Source organism: Dendrobium catenatum, unplaced genomic scaffold, assembly GCF_001605985.2.
Source record: "Dendrobium catenatum unplaced genomic scaffold, ASM160598v2 fragScaff_scaffold_390, whole genome shotgun sequence".
NCBI lineage: Eukaryota > Viridiplantae > Streptophyta > Magnoliopsida > Asparagales > Orchidaceae > Dendrobium > Dendrobium catenatum.
Window position 1 is genome coordinate 8239812 of NW_021318852.1, and position 19522 is coordinate 8259333.

At 36.2% G+C, this 19522-nt stretch overlaps 1 protein-coding gene across 3 annotated transcripts in view; it reads right to left on the reverse strand.

Annotated features, from left to right (window-relative positions):
* Positions 1-13459: 13459 nt before the first annotated feature.
* The window catches only part of LOC110112561, a 35214-nt gene continuing 29151 nt past the window's right edge, over positions 13460-19522 (reverse strand). For all 3 annotated transcript variants that reach the window (XM_028694080.1, XM_020844826.2, XM_020844823.2), the window contains exons 14-15: positions 18036-18087; positions 13460-13887 (exon numbers count right to left, since the gene is read on the reverse strand). In XM_028694080.1, coding sequence (XP_028549913.1) covers positions 13729-13887; positions 18036-18087 — 211 coding nt within the window. In that variant the 3' untranslated portion in view covers positions 13460-13728. The remainder of the gene's footprint in view (positions 13888-18035; positions 18088-19522) is intronic.

The window sequence follows — 19522 nt, forward strand, 5'->3', positions numbered from 1 at the left end:
GTTAACTTTTAAGTTCTGCCAAGAATCTTTTAGAGCTGTGATCACAATGTGCGTTACAAAGCAAATGGTGCTAGTATCGGAGGACATGACTATACATGACACAAATATGATTGTGATGCGGCTCTTGAAATAGATGATTGTGATGAAAGTGATTGGAAGGGAATGATTGAGACTTAAGTGAAGTTTTAGTGTTGATTTTAAAGGAGATGACACAAATATAAGTGAGGCTTCAACACATGTCTTGATCCAAGGACAACTACGATCAAAATGAAATATTAAGATTTTTAGGCAATTGTCTCCCCTAAAAGGTTTAAAAAGTTATAGTCTTTAGCTAATTACCCCCATCATAATTAAACCCATTGTGTAGTGGTGTTATTATTAGAGAACTGTGAATCAAATACAAAAAGGAATAGTAAAGATAATCCAAAATTATCCTTACTTTTTTTTTTGTTAAAACTAGTAAAATTTGGGCCACTTAATGGCCTTATAATTGAATGATATTGAGTTTGCTATGTTTATATCATCGAGACACTCATTTTGATTATAAGCCTGCAAAATTCTAAGACGGTTTTGTCTTCCAATTAAATGTCCCAAAGTATCTGGCTATCCTTCAAGTGCTTGATTTGAGTTCTTTTTATTTTATATTCAATTAGCTTTAAGTGTCATTGGGTTTGTTAAATTCGGAATTCAGATAATTCTGAATTTAATTTTGAAACTTTTCAATACAAGCATTGTATGTAGATTCATATTGATAAAAAGTGATTTTTTTTAGGTATATCATAATTAATTAATTTTGTTATAAAAAATCTAAAAATGATAGTTTTATATTTGAATTTAATTTTGTACTAGAAAAAAATAATAATTTTGTCCTAGAACATTAACAATAATTTTACAATTTTGTTTTTTTAATATTTTTATCAATTATTTGTGGGAACAAACAAGAAACGAATAAAACAAATATCAAGAGAATAATCAAACCATTTGAGCACATACATTCTTCTTTTTTTTCGATTCATAATGAGTGTTGTGCCCATTAATAAAAACATATTGTTGCATTGTATGTTTTAAGGTCATATATTGCTTACATAATGGTGCGATTTACATACATAGAATATTTAATATTAGGATTTACATATTTAATACATCTAAATAGTAATATTTACATACATAAGCATTCCAAATATCAAAATAAAATTATACGTTATTGAAAATTGCCTTGATTGGGCAAGAATCATTATGTCATTTTAAATTGAAAACTTTCAAAATTAAACTCAGCTCATTTGGATATCAATTTAAGCTAACTAATAGCGTACTGAATATCTCAATGAGACGAACGTAACAACCAAAAGTTGTCCAATCCGTGCCAAAATAAGTCCTAATTTAGTAACTAAAATATGATGAGAAACCTCATAAGATTTATTGGATGACTAAATGATCTCCAAATCATCCATTAACATCTCCACAAGATGAACCCAAAATTCCTAAATTCCAACATCATTGAGAAACTTAAATACTAAAGGAATACTTTATGATTAAAAGAATCAATATGGGTGGGTCACTTGATAAAGTGCTATAGATTTTCTCTATAGCTATAGGGTATGACACACTCAAAAATCTATAAATAAGTCATCACTCTTTACATGAAGAGGGATTGGAACTTAGATTTCAGATTCAAGAGAGTTCAAAGGCTCTAGGAATCTCAGAGTTATGCTTGAATCACTCAATTATGGTACTACAAACAACATCATCTGACTACAGTTCTCTGACATTCATAACCCGATTATAGTCCCTTGAGCTACATCAATCGAATATGATCATCTTACCACAATCACCTGACTACGACACAATGACCTACAATCCTCTGACCTTGGTATCCTCGCTACACCAATGCCAGCTAACTTTATCACCTATGCCAATACATGCCATCAGTTATAAAATCGATGCATGTCGTCAATATCAACTCTTACTCCTAATGCTAATACTAGGATTTATAATGGATTTCTCCTACTTGGGTTTCTCTTTCTCAAAGAAGTACGATGAAATATACAATAAACAATCACTTGAAGACAACTCCTGTGTCGTAGGACTTTTCCAATTTCTATCATGGAATTCTTTTTGTGCAACATATATATGTTATATAACGCCAACATTTTTTCCGATCACAAGAAATGACATCATTTGCAAATCGATAACAAACACGAGTGAAATAATTTCTACTGAGTTAGGTCCTATAATTTTTACCTTTATGTAAAAACTCAAGTGCCTCTTGTAACTCCTCTTTTATGTGTGTGATAGATTTTTATACAAAACTATACCGTTAAACTTTATTTCTCTGCTACTAACAAAAAGAACAAATCAACATACTAAAATCTAAATTAGGATGTCAATTAATGTTAAATTGTAATATTTTACCTGAATTTGAAGTGACTTTAATGAAGACAGCTCACAAGCAAAGGCATTAACTTTGACAACCCTCCCCCTTTTGGTCACAGCTAATTGCTCCGTAAAGAAATGGAAAACTAGCTTGACGCCGGAGATGAGGAAGAAAGAGTTTTCCTTGTCATTATTATTGAACAGTACATCCTATAAATAGCTTCTACTAGCAAGCGAGACACGTGTATGTACATGATTGGACAAGATATAATAAAGTGACAAATAGAGTTTATTTAAGTCCGCTGTTATCCCCCCTCAAACGAACGGTCGGAGCTGACGGTGAGTTTGTCGCGAAGCTTTTTGAACCGCGGCGTCGACAGCGGCTTGGTGAGGATGTCAGCGATCTGATCGTCGGTCTTTATAGGAATCAGCCGAAGGTGATTGTTGCCGATGTGTTCACGGAGAAATCGATGATCGATCTCAATATGTTTGGTACGCGCATGATACACTGGATTTTGTGCTAGAGCTATTGCGGAGGTGTTGTCGCAGTGGAGATCAACCGGAGCATCGTGATGTATGAGGAAATCAGAGAGAAGACGCTTGAGCCAGATGGTGTCGGCAGTTGCCGCTGTGAGCGCCCTGTACTCAGATTCCGTTGAAGATCGTGAGACTGTTGTCTGTTTCTTCATGGTCCATGAAACCAGTGTACTGCCGAGGAAGGTGCGGTATCCTGATGTTGATTTTCGGGTAACAGGGTCGCTTGCCCAGTCGGCGTCAGAGTAGGTTGTGAGATGAAGATCGGATTTCGTGATCGGGAGTCCAAAATCCGCCGTTCCTTGAATATACCGAAGGAGTCGTTTCAGAAGAAACAAGTGTTCGGGTTGAGGGGAGTGCATATGCTGGGACAAGGTGTTAACAGCGTATGCTATGTCCGGGCGAGTGATGGTTAGGTACTGTAGTGCCCCGGTGAGCTTCCGATAGAGCATATGATCAGATGTCATATTAGAGTCCTGTTTTAGATTGACAGGAAGTTTGGTACACGACGGGTTCGCTGCGGGATTGCAATGTGTTAGATTTGCTTGGTTAATGATAGAGCGAGCATACGATTCTTGAGAAAGAAAGTACTTATCTTTGTTATGTTGAATTCGGATGCCCAGGAAGTGATGTGCAGGACCAAGATGTTTGAGAGTGAACGAACGATTTAGCTGTTGGAGAAACTGAGCAATGGCGCTTTCGTTGTTGCCTGTGATTAAAATGTTGTCCACGTATACAAGTAGAAACATGGTTGTATTTCCTTGATGACATGTGAGCAGGGATGGATCGGCCTTGCTGGGTGAGAAGCCGAGTCTAATGAGATGATCGCAGAACGTAGTGTACCACTGCCTGGGGGCCTGTTTGAGCCCATACAGCGCTTTCTTTAGGAGGCAAACGTGATTCGGATGACTTGGATCTTCAAATCCTTTTGGCTGCCTCATATACACTGTTTCGTGAATGTCACCGTGGAGGAATGCGTTCTCTACGTCAAGTTGATGAATCTTCCAAGCAAAATGAACAGCTATCGTGAACAGAACACGGATAGTGGGAAGTTTTGCCACGGGACTGAATGTTTCACCGTAGTCCAGGCCGTATTCTTGCCGATTTCCTTGAGCAACCAGTCGGGCTTTGAACCTGGCCAAACTTCCATCGGCATGAAGTTTCGTTCGATACGTCCACTTACATCCCAAGATTTGTTTGTTTGCAGGAGCAGGAACCAGTTGCCATGTTTCCTGTTTTTGAAGCGCAAGATACTCAGCTGCCATGGCATTACGCCATTCCGGGGACTTGTTTGCAGCATTGTAACTTGTAGGATCGGAGGAGCAGTTAGTGGTATGAAGTAAATTTAGGCGATTCATAGGTTTGAGGGAGCCAGTCTGAGTGCGGGTAATCATCGGATGCCGGGTAGCAGGACAATGTTGGGAATGAGTATCGATTTGTGTTGGAGTTGATACAGACGCGGTAGCAGTGGGAGAATGAGGCTGAGAGGCAGAGGTCTGGACATGGTGCGGAATAGAAGGTTGTTCCATAGTGTTATGTCTTGAAGATTCCTGAGAAATAAGAGAAGAGGGAATTAAAAATGATGGCGGGACCGATGTAGAAGGAGTTGTGGTAGATTTCAAAGACTTAGAGAAAGGAAACGAGGTTTCGATGAATTGAACGTGGCGAGATGTTATGATACGATTTGTATCGCGTTGAAGACACTTATAGCCTTTGTAGTTGCTGGTGTAGCCCAGAAATACACACGATACAGAGTTAGGCTGTAGTTTGTGTCTGGAATGCTTCGGAAGAAGTGGGAAGCATTCACAGCCAAATGTGCGGAGATTGTTGTAGTCTGGATCCTGATTGAACATGAGCTTGATAGGAGCGGTGTTGTTCGTTGTAGGTGTGGGCATGCGATTGATGAGATGGGCGGCAGTTAGAACAGCGTCAGGCCAGAATTCGGGTGGCATTGATGCAGTGTGTAGCAACGTCCGGGCTGTCTCTATTATATGGCGATGTTTGCGTTCGGCAACGCCGTTTTGTTCCGGCGTGTATGGACACGAAAGCTGATGAAGGATTCCTTTGGTCTTAAGAAATGTGTTAAACTGGTGATTAACGAATTCAGACCCGCCGTCCGTGCGAACAACCTGAACTGAACGCGCACACTGTTTTTCAATAAAGGTAATGAAGTTAATGAAAATGTTAGTAACCTCAGTTTTGAACATAAACGGAAAAATCCATAGGTAGCGAGAGTAATCATCGACAATATTTAGGTAATAACGGCAGCCTTGTATAGACAAAACAGGTGATGGACCCCAAACATCCGCATGAAGTAAAGCAAGAGGAAAATGTTTACGGTTTACAGATTTTGAGAAAGCTAACTTGTGACTTTTACATTCTTTACAAGCAGTACAATTATTAAAATTGTGTGATATATGTAGCGACGGATGTGTAGTGGAGATCTGATCAAGAATATGCTGATGCGGGTACCCAAGCCGTTCATGCCAGTTGAGAGAAGTTTTCGTGTGTGTCGTCAGGGCCCTGTGAGACGCAGCCAATTTCTTGATAGGTAGAGAGTACAATCCGTCTTTGCAAGGGCCGCGAAGCAGTGTTCTGTTAGTCTGCAGATCTTTCAACACAAACCCATTAGGCTCGAAAGTAATAGCTATGTGATTATCAGATACCAATTTAGAGATAGAGATTAGATTGTGAGAAATAGCCGGTATGTGAAGTAAATTAGATAGAAACAACTTACGCTCGGGGGTAGGAAGGATTCCCGAGCCAGTATGCGCGATGGGAACCGATCTTCCATCCCCGACCATGACGTTGTCGGATCCTTGATATGACGACGGTTGAGCGAGATTATCACGACCGTAAGTCATGTGAGAGGAGGCTCCCGAGTCCAGGTACCAGTCGGATGAAGGTGATTCCGCAGTAGCTATCAGGGCTTGACTAGTTGTTGTTGGCGGAGCAGATGGTGTAGTGTAATTTGGATTATGCCGGTGCCAGCATACGTCGGCCGAATGACCGCGTTTGGTACAGATCTGACACACGAGAGGTGATTTGGAACTTTGTTTAGATCCAGTGGTGTTGTGCGGAGACGGACGTCCACGGCCGCGACGACTGCGACCACGGTTAGCGTATAGAGCAGTTTGATTGTCCAGGGTGTTGGAGAATCGCTGAGAATCTTGACTAAGGTGAATTTCTTCGCTTACAAGCATTGCATACAAGCTATCCAGCGACAGGGGAGTTTGAAGAGTTCTTATTGCGGTCTTAAAAGATTGATAGGGAGGTGGGAGTCCGTTTAGTATGTGCAGAATGATATCCTCGTTGTCAAGATTGCATCCAGCCGAGATGATGAGGTCGACAGTCTTCTTGATTTCCATAAGGTAATCTTGCATCGATAAGTTTCGCATAGAAATGTTTTGAAGCTCATTTTTGAGCTGCATAACTTTGGATCTATTCGCCGATTGGAATCTGGTTTGAAGAGCATTCCAGATTTCATAAGACGACTCAAGATGCATGACATAGGGAATTACATTTGCTGAAATGGTGGAAGAAATGGCCGCAGCAAGATTACGATCCGTAAGAAGCCATCTTGATGCTTCGGATTCGGGATCAGATAAGTCTTGATCGGGGGAAACCGAAGGAGGAGTTTCAAGAAAAGACACAAATCCATTTGCTTTAAATAGTTTGAGGACCTGATTCCGCCAAATCGGATAATTGTCCATGGACAACTGATGCGGAACAAGCGATTTCAGGTGTGAGATGATGAATTTGAGAGAAGGATAAAGGAATGGCTTATCGGTTGTGTCGCCTATTGCATTCGTTGTGCGAGAAGAGGCGGCATCGGAGGTGGGGGAAGCCATGATAGAGAGGTCTTAGGAGATGACCGGCTCTGATACCATAAAGAAATGGAAAACTAGCTTGACGCAGGAGATGAGGAAGAAAGAGTTTTCCTTGTCATTATTATTGAACAGTACATCCTATAAATAGCTTCTACTAGCAAGCGAGACACGTGTATGTACATGATTGGACAAGATATTGAAGACAGCTCACAAGCAAAGGCATTAACTTTGACAACCCTCCCCCTTTTGGTCACAGCTAATTGCTCCGTCCCTCTCATCCCATTTCTTAGCAGGCAACGTGGGAATCGCACCTCCGCATCTCACGAAAGCGGCAAATTATTGCATCCGATTACTGGACGGGGAGATATGTTGGGATATTAATAAAATATTATTTTAAATTAAGCGTAGGAAAAGAGTAGTCAAAGCGCAAGTCAAAAGCGCAGGTAAAGCACAGTCAAAACCGCAACTAAAGCGCACCTAAAGTGCAAGTAAAAAGCGCAGTCAAAAGTGTAGGTGATGTGGTAAGTTTTTATTGGATATTCGAACTTATCCTCCGCGTCCGGTGATTGGATGCAATAACTTGCCCACGAAAGCAGGGCAAAGTTGCAGCCTTTACAGCGCACTAGTAACTGTGAATGAGTCGATTTGGATCAGTTTTAGGTTCCATTTGGATTTTTTTTTCTATTTTCAAAAACAATTTTTTAATAAAAAAATTTACTAAAAAATAGCTTTAAAAGCAGGAAGAAAGCTATTTCAAACGAAAGCTTAAATACATTTGTGATTAATTTTTATGAATTTAGTTCTTGCTTAAAATTATTTGTGAATATTATGTTCACATTTGATTTTTTCTACCGTCAATAAATTTGTCGAACTCAAAAAGTTTCAAAACAAGAGCCGAACTGAATGAACCAAATACGATGAACTGAATGAACCAAATACGATCAAATAATGATATGTTCACATTCAGCTCATTTAAAAAAAATTGTTCTCAAAATATATATTTAACATAACTCAACTTGAACTGTTGCTTGTGAGCTTTGACTTACTAATCAAGAAGTCATGGGTTCAAGTCTTGTATATATGACGTGTCTGTGAGTTATCTTAATTGACCTAATTGACTCAAAAATATATATTTATATATTTAAAATTGACTCACTTTTATAATGACTAAGTGAAGCATAACTTAAAAAAAAGAAGCGGTTAAGCACTATTAGAGCTTTGACTACAACCTAAAAATCTCATTTTTCACTCCGAAATGCTGTGAAATTAAAAAATGGCGTGATTCATCTCCAATGGAACGTCATTTTATTCGTAACGATCGTTCACATGTTTCTTTGGCAAGTTCGATAGAGACAAAAAAAATGACGTTTTTTTTTATAGTTGCATATTGGTAAGTTTTATCTTATTTTTTCTTACAAAAATATTTATTTATCTTGTTAATTTTTTATTTTTAATGAAATTTAAAATAATTGCCCCGAATTTTTATTAAAAAAAAAACGAGAGGCACGGGCCGTCGTAATCCCCACCCGAAACGCTACACCCATTTCCCGAAGAAAAATAATAAAAATAACAAAAAAACAACCCAACACCACGTCATCGCAAAACTGCCTGTCCTGACGCGCTTCTCCACATTCCGGACTCCAAATCCCATTAGTTTATTAAAAATTAAAATTCCAACCGTTTCCACGTCCGCCGACTTAAATAAATATCTCGATTCTCCACGCCTTCCACATCTTTTTATTATTTTTTTATTGTTAAAATCTTTGTTACCAAAAATGCCGAAGCTTAAACCGCTCTGATCCTTTATAAACCCCAAATCAATCTGCCCTATTCTGCCCAAAACATCCTCACCAAAGCTTTCTCTCTCAAGCTTCTTCTCGCTAACTTTTCTCCCTCTATATACACATCACTTTCACATGGAGGGTTCCACGAGTCTCAAAAGAAGCCGGAAAATCACAGAGTCTTCGCCGGAGGCGAAGCGGATTCATGCCGATCTTCTCAATATGCTCAGCGAAGATGATTCCGACACCGGAAACTGCAATCCAGCTGATCAGGATCTCGCCACCGTTATCAAGAGCTTGGAAGAGGAGATCGCCCTACCGGCGGCGATGATTGCCTCGGAGATTGAGCCAACGAAGGTGGGGATCGAGTACTTGCAGGAAGCTTCCGACGACGAGTTGGGGATTCCGCCGCCGGAGGCGGCATCATCGGTCGGTGATAGCGAAGATGACTTGACGGCGGAGGGATTTGGACGAATATGGGTATTTGAAGACGAATTGATTCCGGCATGGTACGAGGGTTTGGTGGAGTTTGGGTTTCTGACGGCGGAGTATTGCGGTGATGTGGTGGATGGCGGCGGCGGCCGCTCGGCCGTTCTGTTTGACGGAAGGATTGGTGATGGCATGGGATTCTATTGATTTTTTTTTTTTGTTTCTTTTGATAGTTTTCTGTGTGGTATATTTGTAAATTTTATGAATAGCGCTAGTGAAAAAAAAATTTATAGGTAGCTTTTAGATTTTTATCAAAATTTATTTGACTATTTTTAATCATCATTATGATTTATTTCCTTTTTAATCTCTTTTGGTTATTGTTTTATGGGATTATTTTTTAATGAAAATTTGGGGAGCACATCTTAATGAAAAATTAGTGGAAAAATTGTGATATTAATGGAGCTTAAAAGCAGTTTTGATTTGCGTTCAGAGAAAACGATTTTTTTTTCGTTTTCATAAGAAAATGTAAATCAAAATTGGGATTCTCTTATGAAAGCTAAAAAATGATTTAATTGTACAAAGAAAATGCCAAATCTGTTTTGCGTTTTTATGATTTTTCTAAAAATTTTATAAGAAATTTATATTTTAAATTTTTTGTTAGTTATAACTTATAAATCTTTTATAACTTTAATTTTATTTATATATTTCTAAAAATATTTAATATTATTTTTATGTTACTATTTTTAAAACTTTATGTTTATAGAAATATTTATAACGATTTGAAGTTTTGCACAAATTTACTTTTGATATATTTATTAAAAAAAATTTTAATATTAGTTTTTTGTATTAATTCTTTGTGAGAAATTTTATTTTAATTTTATTCTTATAAAAATATTTGAATAAATTTTAGGTAAGATAAAAGGAAAAAATTGAATAAAATATCACAAAACAAATACTATTATGATTTATTTTCTTATATAAATAGGATTTATTACAATGATAAATTTTAGTAATTAATCCAGATTAAGAGAAATTCTTGCAATTAAAAGTTCAAGAAAATTTTGCTTATAGTTGGCGTAAAAACTTTTGTACAAATATTTATCTTTTGTATTATTCTAGTTATTTTATACAATTTATGAAATTAAAATAATTCGAGTAAAATCCCCGCTATTTATTTAAAGTAGAAGTACAAGTGTACAACTAAATTTTATTTCAAATGATTTTATACCCCTTGTAAATGAGAACTACTTATTGAAGTCTATCATGAAAAAAATTAATTACAACAAATTCGAATTTGAACCTTTATTCAAACCCGATTCTAACATTTGTTTGTAGTTGCTTTAAACCTAATTGAAACCTTGGTTTTGAACCTTTGTTCGCACTAGGTTTATGCCTTATTTGAGCTTAAGTTCAAATGTCTCTTCTTCTTAACACATTGTTAGTCTTATCGAGCATGCCACAAGCAAGCTCTGTCATGAAAAGACCTGGGGAATTATTATGTGCGGACGCCGAATGCAGTCTAGAACCCATTGAAATGTGCCACGTTACCCCTACTCGATACCGTAGCTTACTATTGAGCTCAGTACTGAGCTATGTACTGCTCGGTACTGGATGCCGTGACTGCACCTGATTGGCCTATGGACGATAAGATGTATCTGATGTCCGCAAAGAATAATCTATCTCCACTCTTCTATTGTGCATGTTTGTAGTCCCACGATGCCATCCCAAACAGGGGCGGATCCAGCTTCTTTTTTCAGGGTGGGCAAAAAAAATTTTTTTTGTGGAGGATGGGCAAAGTTGCTTAGGATTGATTAAATGAGGGAAAATATTTTTTTGAATGGGGGCAAAATACCCAAAATACTCAAAATATTCCAAAATATCCCTCTAAAATTAAAAAAAAAAAATTTTTTTGAGGGGGGGGCAATTCAATGGGGATCCGCCCCTGATCCCAAAGAACTCCCTTCATAAAACTCTAATCTTTCACACACACTGCTCTCCTGTTAATACTCTCAACGAGCTCCCACTGCAAAAACTTCACATTTCCCTTCTTAGTAGTTTCAAGAATAAATAAAAAAAAGCGTATTTTTGGGAATTAATTGAAGCGAGCTTTCAATCGACTCAACTAACTTAAATGCCTATTTTTAATCAATCCTAAACCCACTCTAATTTATGTATCTATATTAACGAGTCTTTTATTGCACATCTTCCTATAGAGAGTCACATCCTTATTGTTCTCTTAGATCATTTAAATGGGTTACACGTAACCTTCCTTCTCTAGTGTGCTCACTAAGATGAGAAGACTTCACTTCTTAAAAGTTGATGCACCATTATTTATGAGATGCAAGTATTTGTTATAATCTCACTATTTAATCAATTTTTCTGGCCCTAATAATACGCTACATTAGACTTATCTCATAGAGATGTCTAGCGCACTATTGATTCTTGACATATAAAATACCTATCGCGCACTTAGATCCTTACTCAAGGGGGCAAATCAGCTGTAATTTTTAGGGGGGACAAACTTATAAGTGTATAGATTTCGCAGATATGTCGGAGGTCCAAGAGGACAACGCCCCCTGACGAAGTTCGACCTTCTTATTTTGCAGGTCGCGGGGTCAAGAGGCGGTGCCCCTACGAGGGTTTTCGAAGCCAGCGTTCGGATTCTCTTTACTATTTATGTGTTTAATTATACAGCAAGCAAGTAGCTAAAGATCATAGTATTTTAAAACTTTTAATGAGGGCAATTACTTAAAAATATTTGTAATAAAAACTAAGAAATAAATGACGAGAGAAATTATCTAAAAAAACACATTATAAATTATTTTAGGGAGGGTAGCCTGGGCTTTAGGTAAACTCGCCCCTGCTTACCCAATCCTATTTGACACACTAAAGAGTCCAATGAAGAACCACCATTAGTATATTGCTTTAAAAACCTTAACTCCTAGCCCTCCATGATCATACTGACAAACTTAACTCTTTTAACTCCTATTCAAACTTCGATTGGAACATCTTTCTTATTGTTTTATAAAATAACTTTTAACATAAAAAATTCAAATTAATCAATACCGAGCAAATCCTGAGCAAATACCGAGTTGTACCGAGTTGTAGAAAAACTCGGTACAACTCGGTATTTGTATAGTTTTGGTCTTCACAGAGCGGTATTTCTCGTTTTTTCAAAGCAATACCGAGCAATACCGAGAAAATCACGAACATAGCATTCCCGGGTTCCGCTCTGGGTCAAGTCGTCGGGCCGCGCGGAAAAGAGTAAGAGCACGTGGCGACATGTTATTGGCGGACGAACGTACCTCTACGTCAGGTCAGAGGACGTAATAATTGTTCCTAATAATACGCTTCATTAGACTTATCTCATAGAGATGTCTAGCGCACTATTGATTCTTGACATATAAATACCTATCGTGTACTTAGATCCTTAACCCAATCCTATTTGACACACACTAAGGAGTCCAATGAAGAACCACCATTGATATATTGCTTTAAACCTAACTCCTATACCTCCATGATCATCCCAACAAACTGAACTCTTTTAACTCCCACAATTCAAGCTTCGGTTGTACAGCTTTCATACTACTTTATAAAACAACTTTTAGACTTCATTAGGGACAATTTTCTTTTTGCTTTTTAAAACAGCTTCTTAATATAAAAATTAAAATTTTTACACTAAAAAACTGTTTTAAAAAACAACTAAAAAATCATCCCAAACAAAACCTTAGTATAAAAAATTCAAATTCAAAAAAAAAAATTAAAAAAAAAAAAAAAAAAAAAAAAAACATTAAAAAACAATTAAAAAACTATCTCAAACAAATTGTCAATTTTTGCGACCAATTTATATAAACTATTCATGACTTCATATTCATAAAGATAAAATTGACCTAAAATTGTATTCATTAGTTAACTAATAACTCAACCCCTCTTATTTGCAGTCCTCATCCTTCCATTAAAAATAAAAAACAATCATCCATAGATATATTTATAATTCAAAACAAATCAGTTTCTTCTTATCCTCCCACAAACTCTAAATCTTCCAACACCACTCCAACAATCATAAAACCTCTTAACAACCTCCCCATCACCAATTTTCCATCTCCTATTTCTTTTACATATTGATTGATACCAAATATATTTTTATTTTTTATTAAATCATAAATAAAATAAATTAAATATGAAAAAAAAAGAAAAAAAAAATTGATCTTAAACAACCCCTTGATTTTCAATAGCAAATCCTTCACATTCAACTGATCTCATTAACAATTTAATTACAGCAATGGCGACTTATTCGAATGTGTAATAAGAGAAAAAAGGAAAAAAATATTGAGCGGTGTTCGGACGCATCAAGAGGCCACTCCGGATGCGCCACATCACCTAATGCACATTGCATTGGGTGACATAATGCATCTGAATTGGCTGTGCATTGGGTGACGTGGCACGTCCAGAACGACCTCCGAACACATTCGGATACCGCACATAATAATCTCTCAAAAAAAGTCTCACAACTTCAGAAATCACTAGCCACATCAATATATTGACTAATTACTACCACAACAATGCAAAAGTCATAATGTTACAGCCCAACCACATGACAATCAATCTTCAACAAAAAGGAAAGAAAGAGATATAAACCGTTACCCACAATTGTTTAATCTGCTCCAATCTCTGGCATTTCTGCTCCAGGATTCAAAGCCCTTAGCTCTTACAAGTCTTTTGGAAATGCAGCAAAGCAAATTCATAGCCTCATTTCTGGCTGAGATCAATCTAAGGAGATCTCAGTCTGCATCGCCGAGCCCATCACTGCCATCTCCTCTCTTAGTAATGGGCGCCATTCGATTCGTCGAACCATGTTTCTTGCTCTGAGAAGCAATCTCAGCATTCTTGCGCAAGACAGCTCCAGGTGATGGGTATGGCCGCTGCTGAAAGAGTGGTCCCTGTAATCCAAATACGAGAAGAATCAGAGAAATTGGATTTACTACATCCACAACTCAATAAGGATAAAAAAAAGAGGGATTTACATAAAAGCTAAAGCTTAAATCATTATATTTATGCTTTGTTTGGGACGGCTTTTTTACTGCTGCTTAAAACGGCTTTCTAGTAAAAAATAATAATTTTTTTGTACAAAAAAGATACTTTAAGAAGCAGTAAATAAGCCGGCCCAAACGAAGCCTTAGTTAGATATAATACCCCAATTTCTAAATGGCTGCAAAACATATAACATGAAGAAGTATATTTTAATTTAAATAATTTAATATTAATAATAATTTTAATTCATTTAAAGATTATAATATTATATAATCAAATATAAAAATTTAGATGTTAGATGTGTATATACTTAAATCCCACAAAAGGAATTCAAATTAGTACAGGAAAGGTGTAATATCTGAAATCTGAAACTGTAATTAGCATGGCATTGTTGCGTCTCCTATTATGGAGAGTGGTCGAATGACTTTGATTTCCTGAGGTATGCGGCAATTTACCAACTGAATAATTGTAAATCTGAATTTTAGAACATGATAGTTATATGGATACGCCTAGGCATAATAGCAGACTATGCATAGGCATAGAAACTATGAGCAACGAGATCAAACAACATAGCTCATCTTGATACTGCTCGTTAAGAGCTTTGGCTATCAACTAAGATATCTTAGATTTGAAGCTTGTGTATGTGACGTGTGTGTGAGTTTACTTCAATTGGCTCAAAAGTCCAAAAAAAATGAGATCAAACAAAAATAAACTCCTAGGCATTAAAATTTTAGACAGATTATAACTTTTGAAAAATTGATACTCCTACAGATAATTAAGGACTATCAACTGAACATAATATTTCATCCAACAAAAAGTTTGAAGGCAAAGAAAAGAGACAGCATAGCGTTTGTCAATATGATAATAATTCTTTTTGTTGTATTCGTTGATGTATTAACAAGTTATTAAACTTAAGTTTATTTTGAGTTTATCTATTTAGTGATGATTTTCTTCATTCGCAAAGGCTATATTTTCAAAAGATTGTAAAAATCGGACTGGACATAAAACTGGATTGATTGAAAGTTCAATGTTTATATAAGGATTGAACTGGATGATAATAAATATTAAAATTATTTAAATGATATCTAAATGACATAATAATAATAATATAATTATGTAATAACATAAATTTGCGACTACAAAATAAATAAAATTCATACATAAATAATATATTTTATAATTTCAAATTTAATTCACATTTAATATACATTTAGTTCATATATAAGTAAATTTAATACAAATAATTGCTACTTTATATTATATATTTAGATATAATTTTCAATTATATATATAAAATTTACAATATAAATTTACATCATAATTGCCCAGATCCTGAAATCCTCAAGAGCACATAAACTCTTCATCTTCATTGCTTGGTAATCCCATTCACAACACCAGTGGAATGAAAATTAGCATCTAACAGGTGACAAAAATTAATACATAAAATTTCAATCAATATCATTATACAAAGTCATTATGAAAAACCTTGATGTCAAACATTCTTACGGAATGTCCAATCGAATGCAAAATGTTTCAAAATATATGGTAATTTAGTTACAAAATGGATACAGATTTTCAAGATTTTTTTTTTTAATCTTCCTCTAAGGTTAAATGTCTTATTTTGATGAATCCATCAAGCAAAAAACCTAATGAATAACATTGGGTTTGCCTGGTTTCATAATGTAGATCATTTCATAATTGTTACTTTGTTATGTTGATTATCCGAGTCTCCTTCAAAAACATTCTATTTAGTACTCACCACCTAAACCCAATAACTACCCTATTATTTCAAATAAGCACATATCCTATCAGATTCATTTTTATCAAATAACCTTATCATTGATACTGCACTTGATAGGGGGACAAGTGTGGCTGCACCTGATTCATTCTTACGGACTAGTCATAAAGAGATAATGGGCAACAATTAGTTAACACAGTCATCTTGATTCACCAATAGATGATCAGGAAAGTTAAGAAACCTTCATGGGCACAACAAACAAAAAAAGTGCTGATGTGAAACTAAATGCGATAACCAAGAATTGCAATTAAGATATTAATAGAAGTGATGAACTTTCCTTTGCTACCAATAAACTCTTTGTTTGCTCAAGGTTTAAGAATATGACATTGAAATATTAAGTAATAACAATTGATTAAAATTTGAGATTAGTAGGACTTGCAAAATGACAACCAAGGACTTGCAAGGTTTAAGAATATGGCATTGAAAGATTAAGTAATAACAATTGGTTGTTATTTTGCAAGTCCTACTAATCTCAAATTTTAACCAATTGTTATTACTTAATCTTTCAATGCTATATTCTTAAACCTTCGCTTGAGCAAACAAAGAGTTTATTGGTAGCAAAGCAAATTTCATCACTTCTATTAATATCTTAATTGTAATTCTTGGTTATCGCATTTAGTTTCACATCAAGTGTAGTATTAAAGACTCATACCATATGACAGGTCAAGGGAAGCACTTCAGCTCGAGCAACAAAGTTATTTTTTCTAATATCTATTTTACATCCTGATAGATCTCTTTGCTTGCAAAATCTCTTTAGTTGCTAAACCATAAAACAAAGTATATTTAAATGGCATACCCAAGTGCTCCCACAATCTCGCTGATATAAGATTTGGAAAGAAATTAACGCACACGGTCTCATTCCTGCATTTGCAAAGAGGTGATTTTCTTGGCTCAAGCCTGACACCTCCAGATAAAACTAGAGTAATCAATGATTTAGGTCTGCCTGCATGATAGTAAGAATACCTAAATATCTAAAATGGATATTCATTGTAAGAATATTTCACTAATTCAACAGACAAGCCACTATGGGTTAACTAGGGGTGTAAACGAGGTAGAGTCGAGCTCAAGTCAGGGGGTGTTAGAGCTCGACTCGCGAGTCAAATACCGAGCTTGAACTCAAGTCGAGCTCAAGCTATACTCGCGACACTGAAACGTGCACGTCGAGCAGCTCTAATGCGCCCTCCATTCGTCAAACCAATAGATTTCCTGCCCGGTTCTCGTTTCCCGCTCCCATGCGTTCGATGGGGAGGAACCGAGGATTTCGCCCGGTTTTCATTATCCCATCTCCATTCATTTTCCCACCCGCCTGCTTTCGATAGAGAGAAATCAAGGATCGAAGCGACAGATGGTGAGGATTCCGCTTGCATTTATGCTCTTATCGAAGTGTCAAGCGACAGATGGGAGGGGAACCAAGGATCGCATGCATGCCGGCTCGCGAGTTCATGCTCGAATCCCGCTTGCTTTCGATAGGGAGGAACCGAGGATCGAAGCAACATATGGGGATGATCTCGCCTGCGATCATGCTCTTATCGAAGTGTCAAGCAACATATGGGGGAGGAACAAAGGATCTCATGCATGCCGGCTCATGAGTTTAATCCCCCTTGCGTTCACAGCCCCTTGCCCTATCCTGTTTGGAATCCCACATGCGTTCCCGCGCCCTTGCCCTATCCCGTTCCATGTAACATCTAATCGAGCCGGCTCGCGAGTCATCGAGTCGAACACTAACATGATCGAACTCGAGCTCATTAACGAGTCGAGCTCAAAATTTTGCTCAAACACGACTCATGAGCTTGATAAGAAATGCTAAGATATTGAGCCTTTTTTATGATTCTCGCCTAAAAGAAATGCTAAGATCTTGAGCCCACGTCGTTCAAGGCCTTCCACAACATTGGTTTAGACATATACAATGAATGACATAAAATACACCCAAAAATTAGAAAGTAAAAGAGGAAAATCAAAATTAGTATGGATAAAAGTCATGCAAAAATATTTGCATAGAATAAATTTAATATATCACATAACATTCAATAGGAACCAACCAAGAATATAGATTCATAAAGCCAATCCCAAATAGTTGGAATAAAGCTAATAATGATGATGATTATGATTATCAACCATCTCAAGACTCACTATTAAAATGTCTCATAAACCAATACGAACCGCAGAGAAAGTTTGTTTGAAAATGATAGTTTTTAATGAAATATAAGAAACAATTTGTACCAGAGAAAATTATGTTTTCTAAAGTAGGAAAATACTTACAGTTGCTGTGGTGTCTGCTGCACGTGGTTGTACTCCTTTTAAACCAACAACCCTGCAAAGCCAAGGTACAGTTAAGTAATAGAAAACAAAAAAAGAAGCAAGGATGAAAAATTGAAGCGAGACTGCTACTGTAATTGTTTTAATAATAATGATAATAATCTATTTAGGTGGATTTTGATTCCCATCATCGCAAGATATACATATTGCAGCATGCATTTAGGGAGTCGAGCTCTACTGGCAAGGTTCTTGAGGAGCAAGCAGTTCCTGTTTGTTTACTTTCACCATCTCAAGGTTTTCAGTTGTTTTGCATATGCGGCTTTTTGGGGAGCATGAAATTAGGTCATTCGGTTGAATCGTCATTCGCCTTGTATCTATTCGTCAGGTGAGCTCACTAAGCTAATTTGGAATTTCAAAATTAAATTGGAAATGTTTATCTTATGAAATTAATTTATCTTCAATTCGTACTAGTCATGTGCAAAACTTTTTTTTTTTTTTTATCTACTAGCTTAACTATAAGAAATATATAAATAGTGATCTGAGGCATCTAATTCATAATATTTTTCTTGAATAAAATTCCTCCAAAATTTAATCTAGTGAGTGCAAATAATTGAATGTGCAATTCCTTCACGCAAAGAAGAAGTATGACTACCTGATTCTAAGGGAAATCATCTCATCGTACTGAGGCCTGAATTTTTTTAAATTAAGAAATGTCTGGTGCAAATTGGACGTGCAATTCCTTCAAGCGGGGAACAAGTGCGACACCTGATTCTAAGGAAAATCATCTCATTGTAATGAGACCTGATTTCATCTCACCATGTGCAATTCCTTCAGAAAAAATTTGTGTTTGTGTTGGCCATGTGTTTAACACAGACATGCCTTTCGCACCCCTTGACACATGTTAAAAACACTAAAAATTGTGTTAGATGTGTTTTCTCCCAAAACTATAGTCAAAAATAGCCATGGCATGCCCTAACATGGTTAAGACGCACCCAGACATATTAGACACTCCCAGGGATAATTGAGGCAGACATGCTAGCAAAGTGTTTTTACTAAATAAAATAGCTTTGTATCCAAATTTTTCTCGATGTGGTCAAAGCTACATTGAAGAGGAGACCGATTTAGTGGTGATGATTGTGGCGCCATTGAAGATGATATTGGTTTAATGATGATCATCTTGGCTAATCGTCTCATTGATGATACATCAATGTGTTCATATTTTGTCCGATTATTTTAAAGATTATATGCTCTTTTTATTGTTGTCATTTTGTGAAGATATATAACGCTAAAAATGATGAAGTAATGTCTATTTAGTTGATATGTTATTGATAATTAAATATACTTCATGAAATATTAAAATGAAAATATAATTAAACCAACGCTAGTTTTTGTTTTGCTGAACCTTAAGTGTTTATGTAATAAATGTGACAAAATACCTGATTGTCATGCTTTTTAAATTAAAAATATTAGCATTAGGTATTTTGATCATA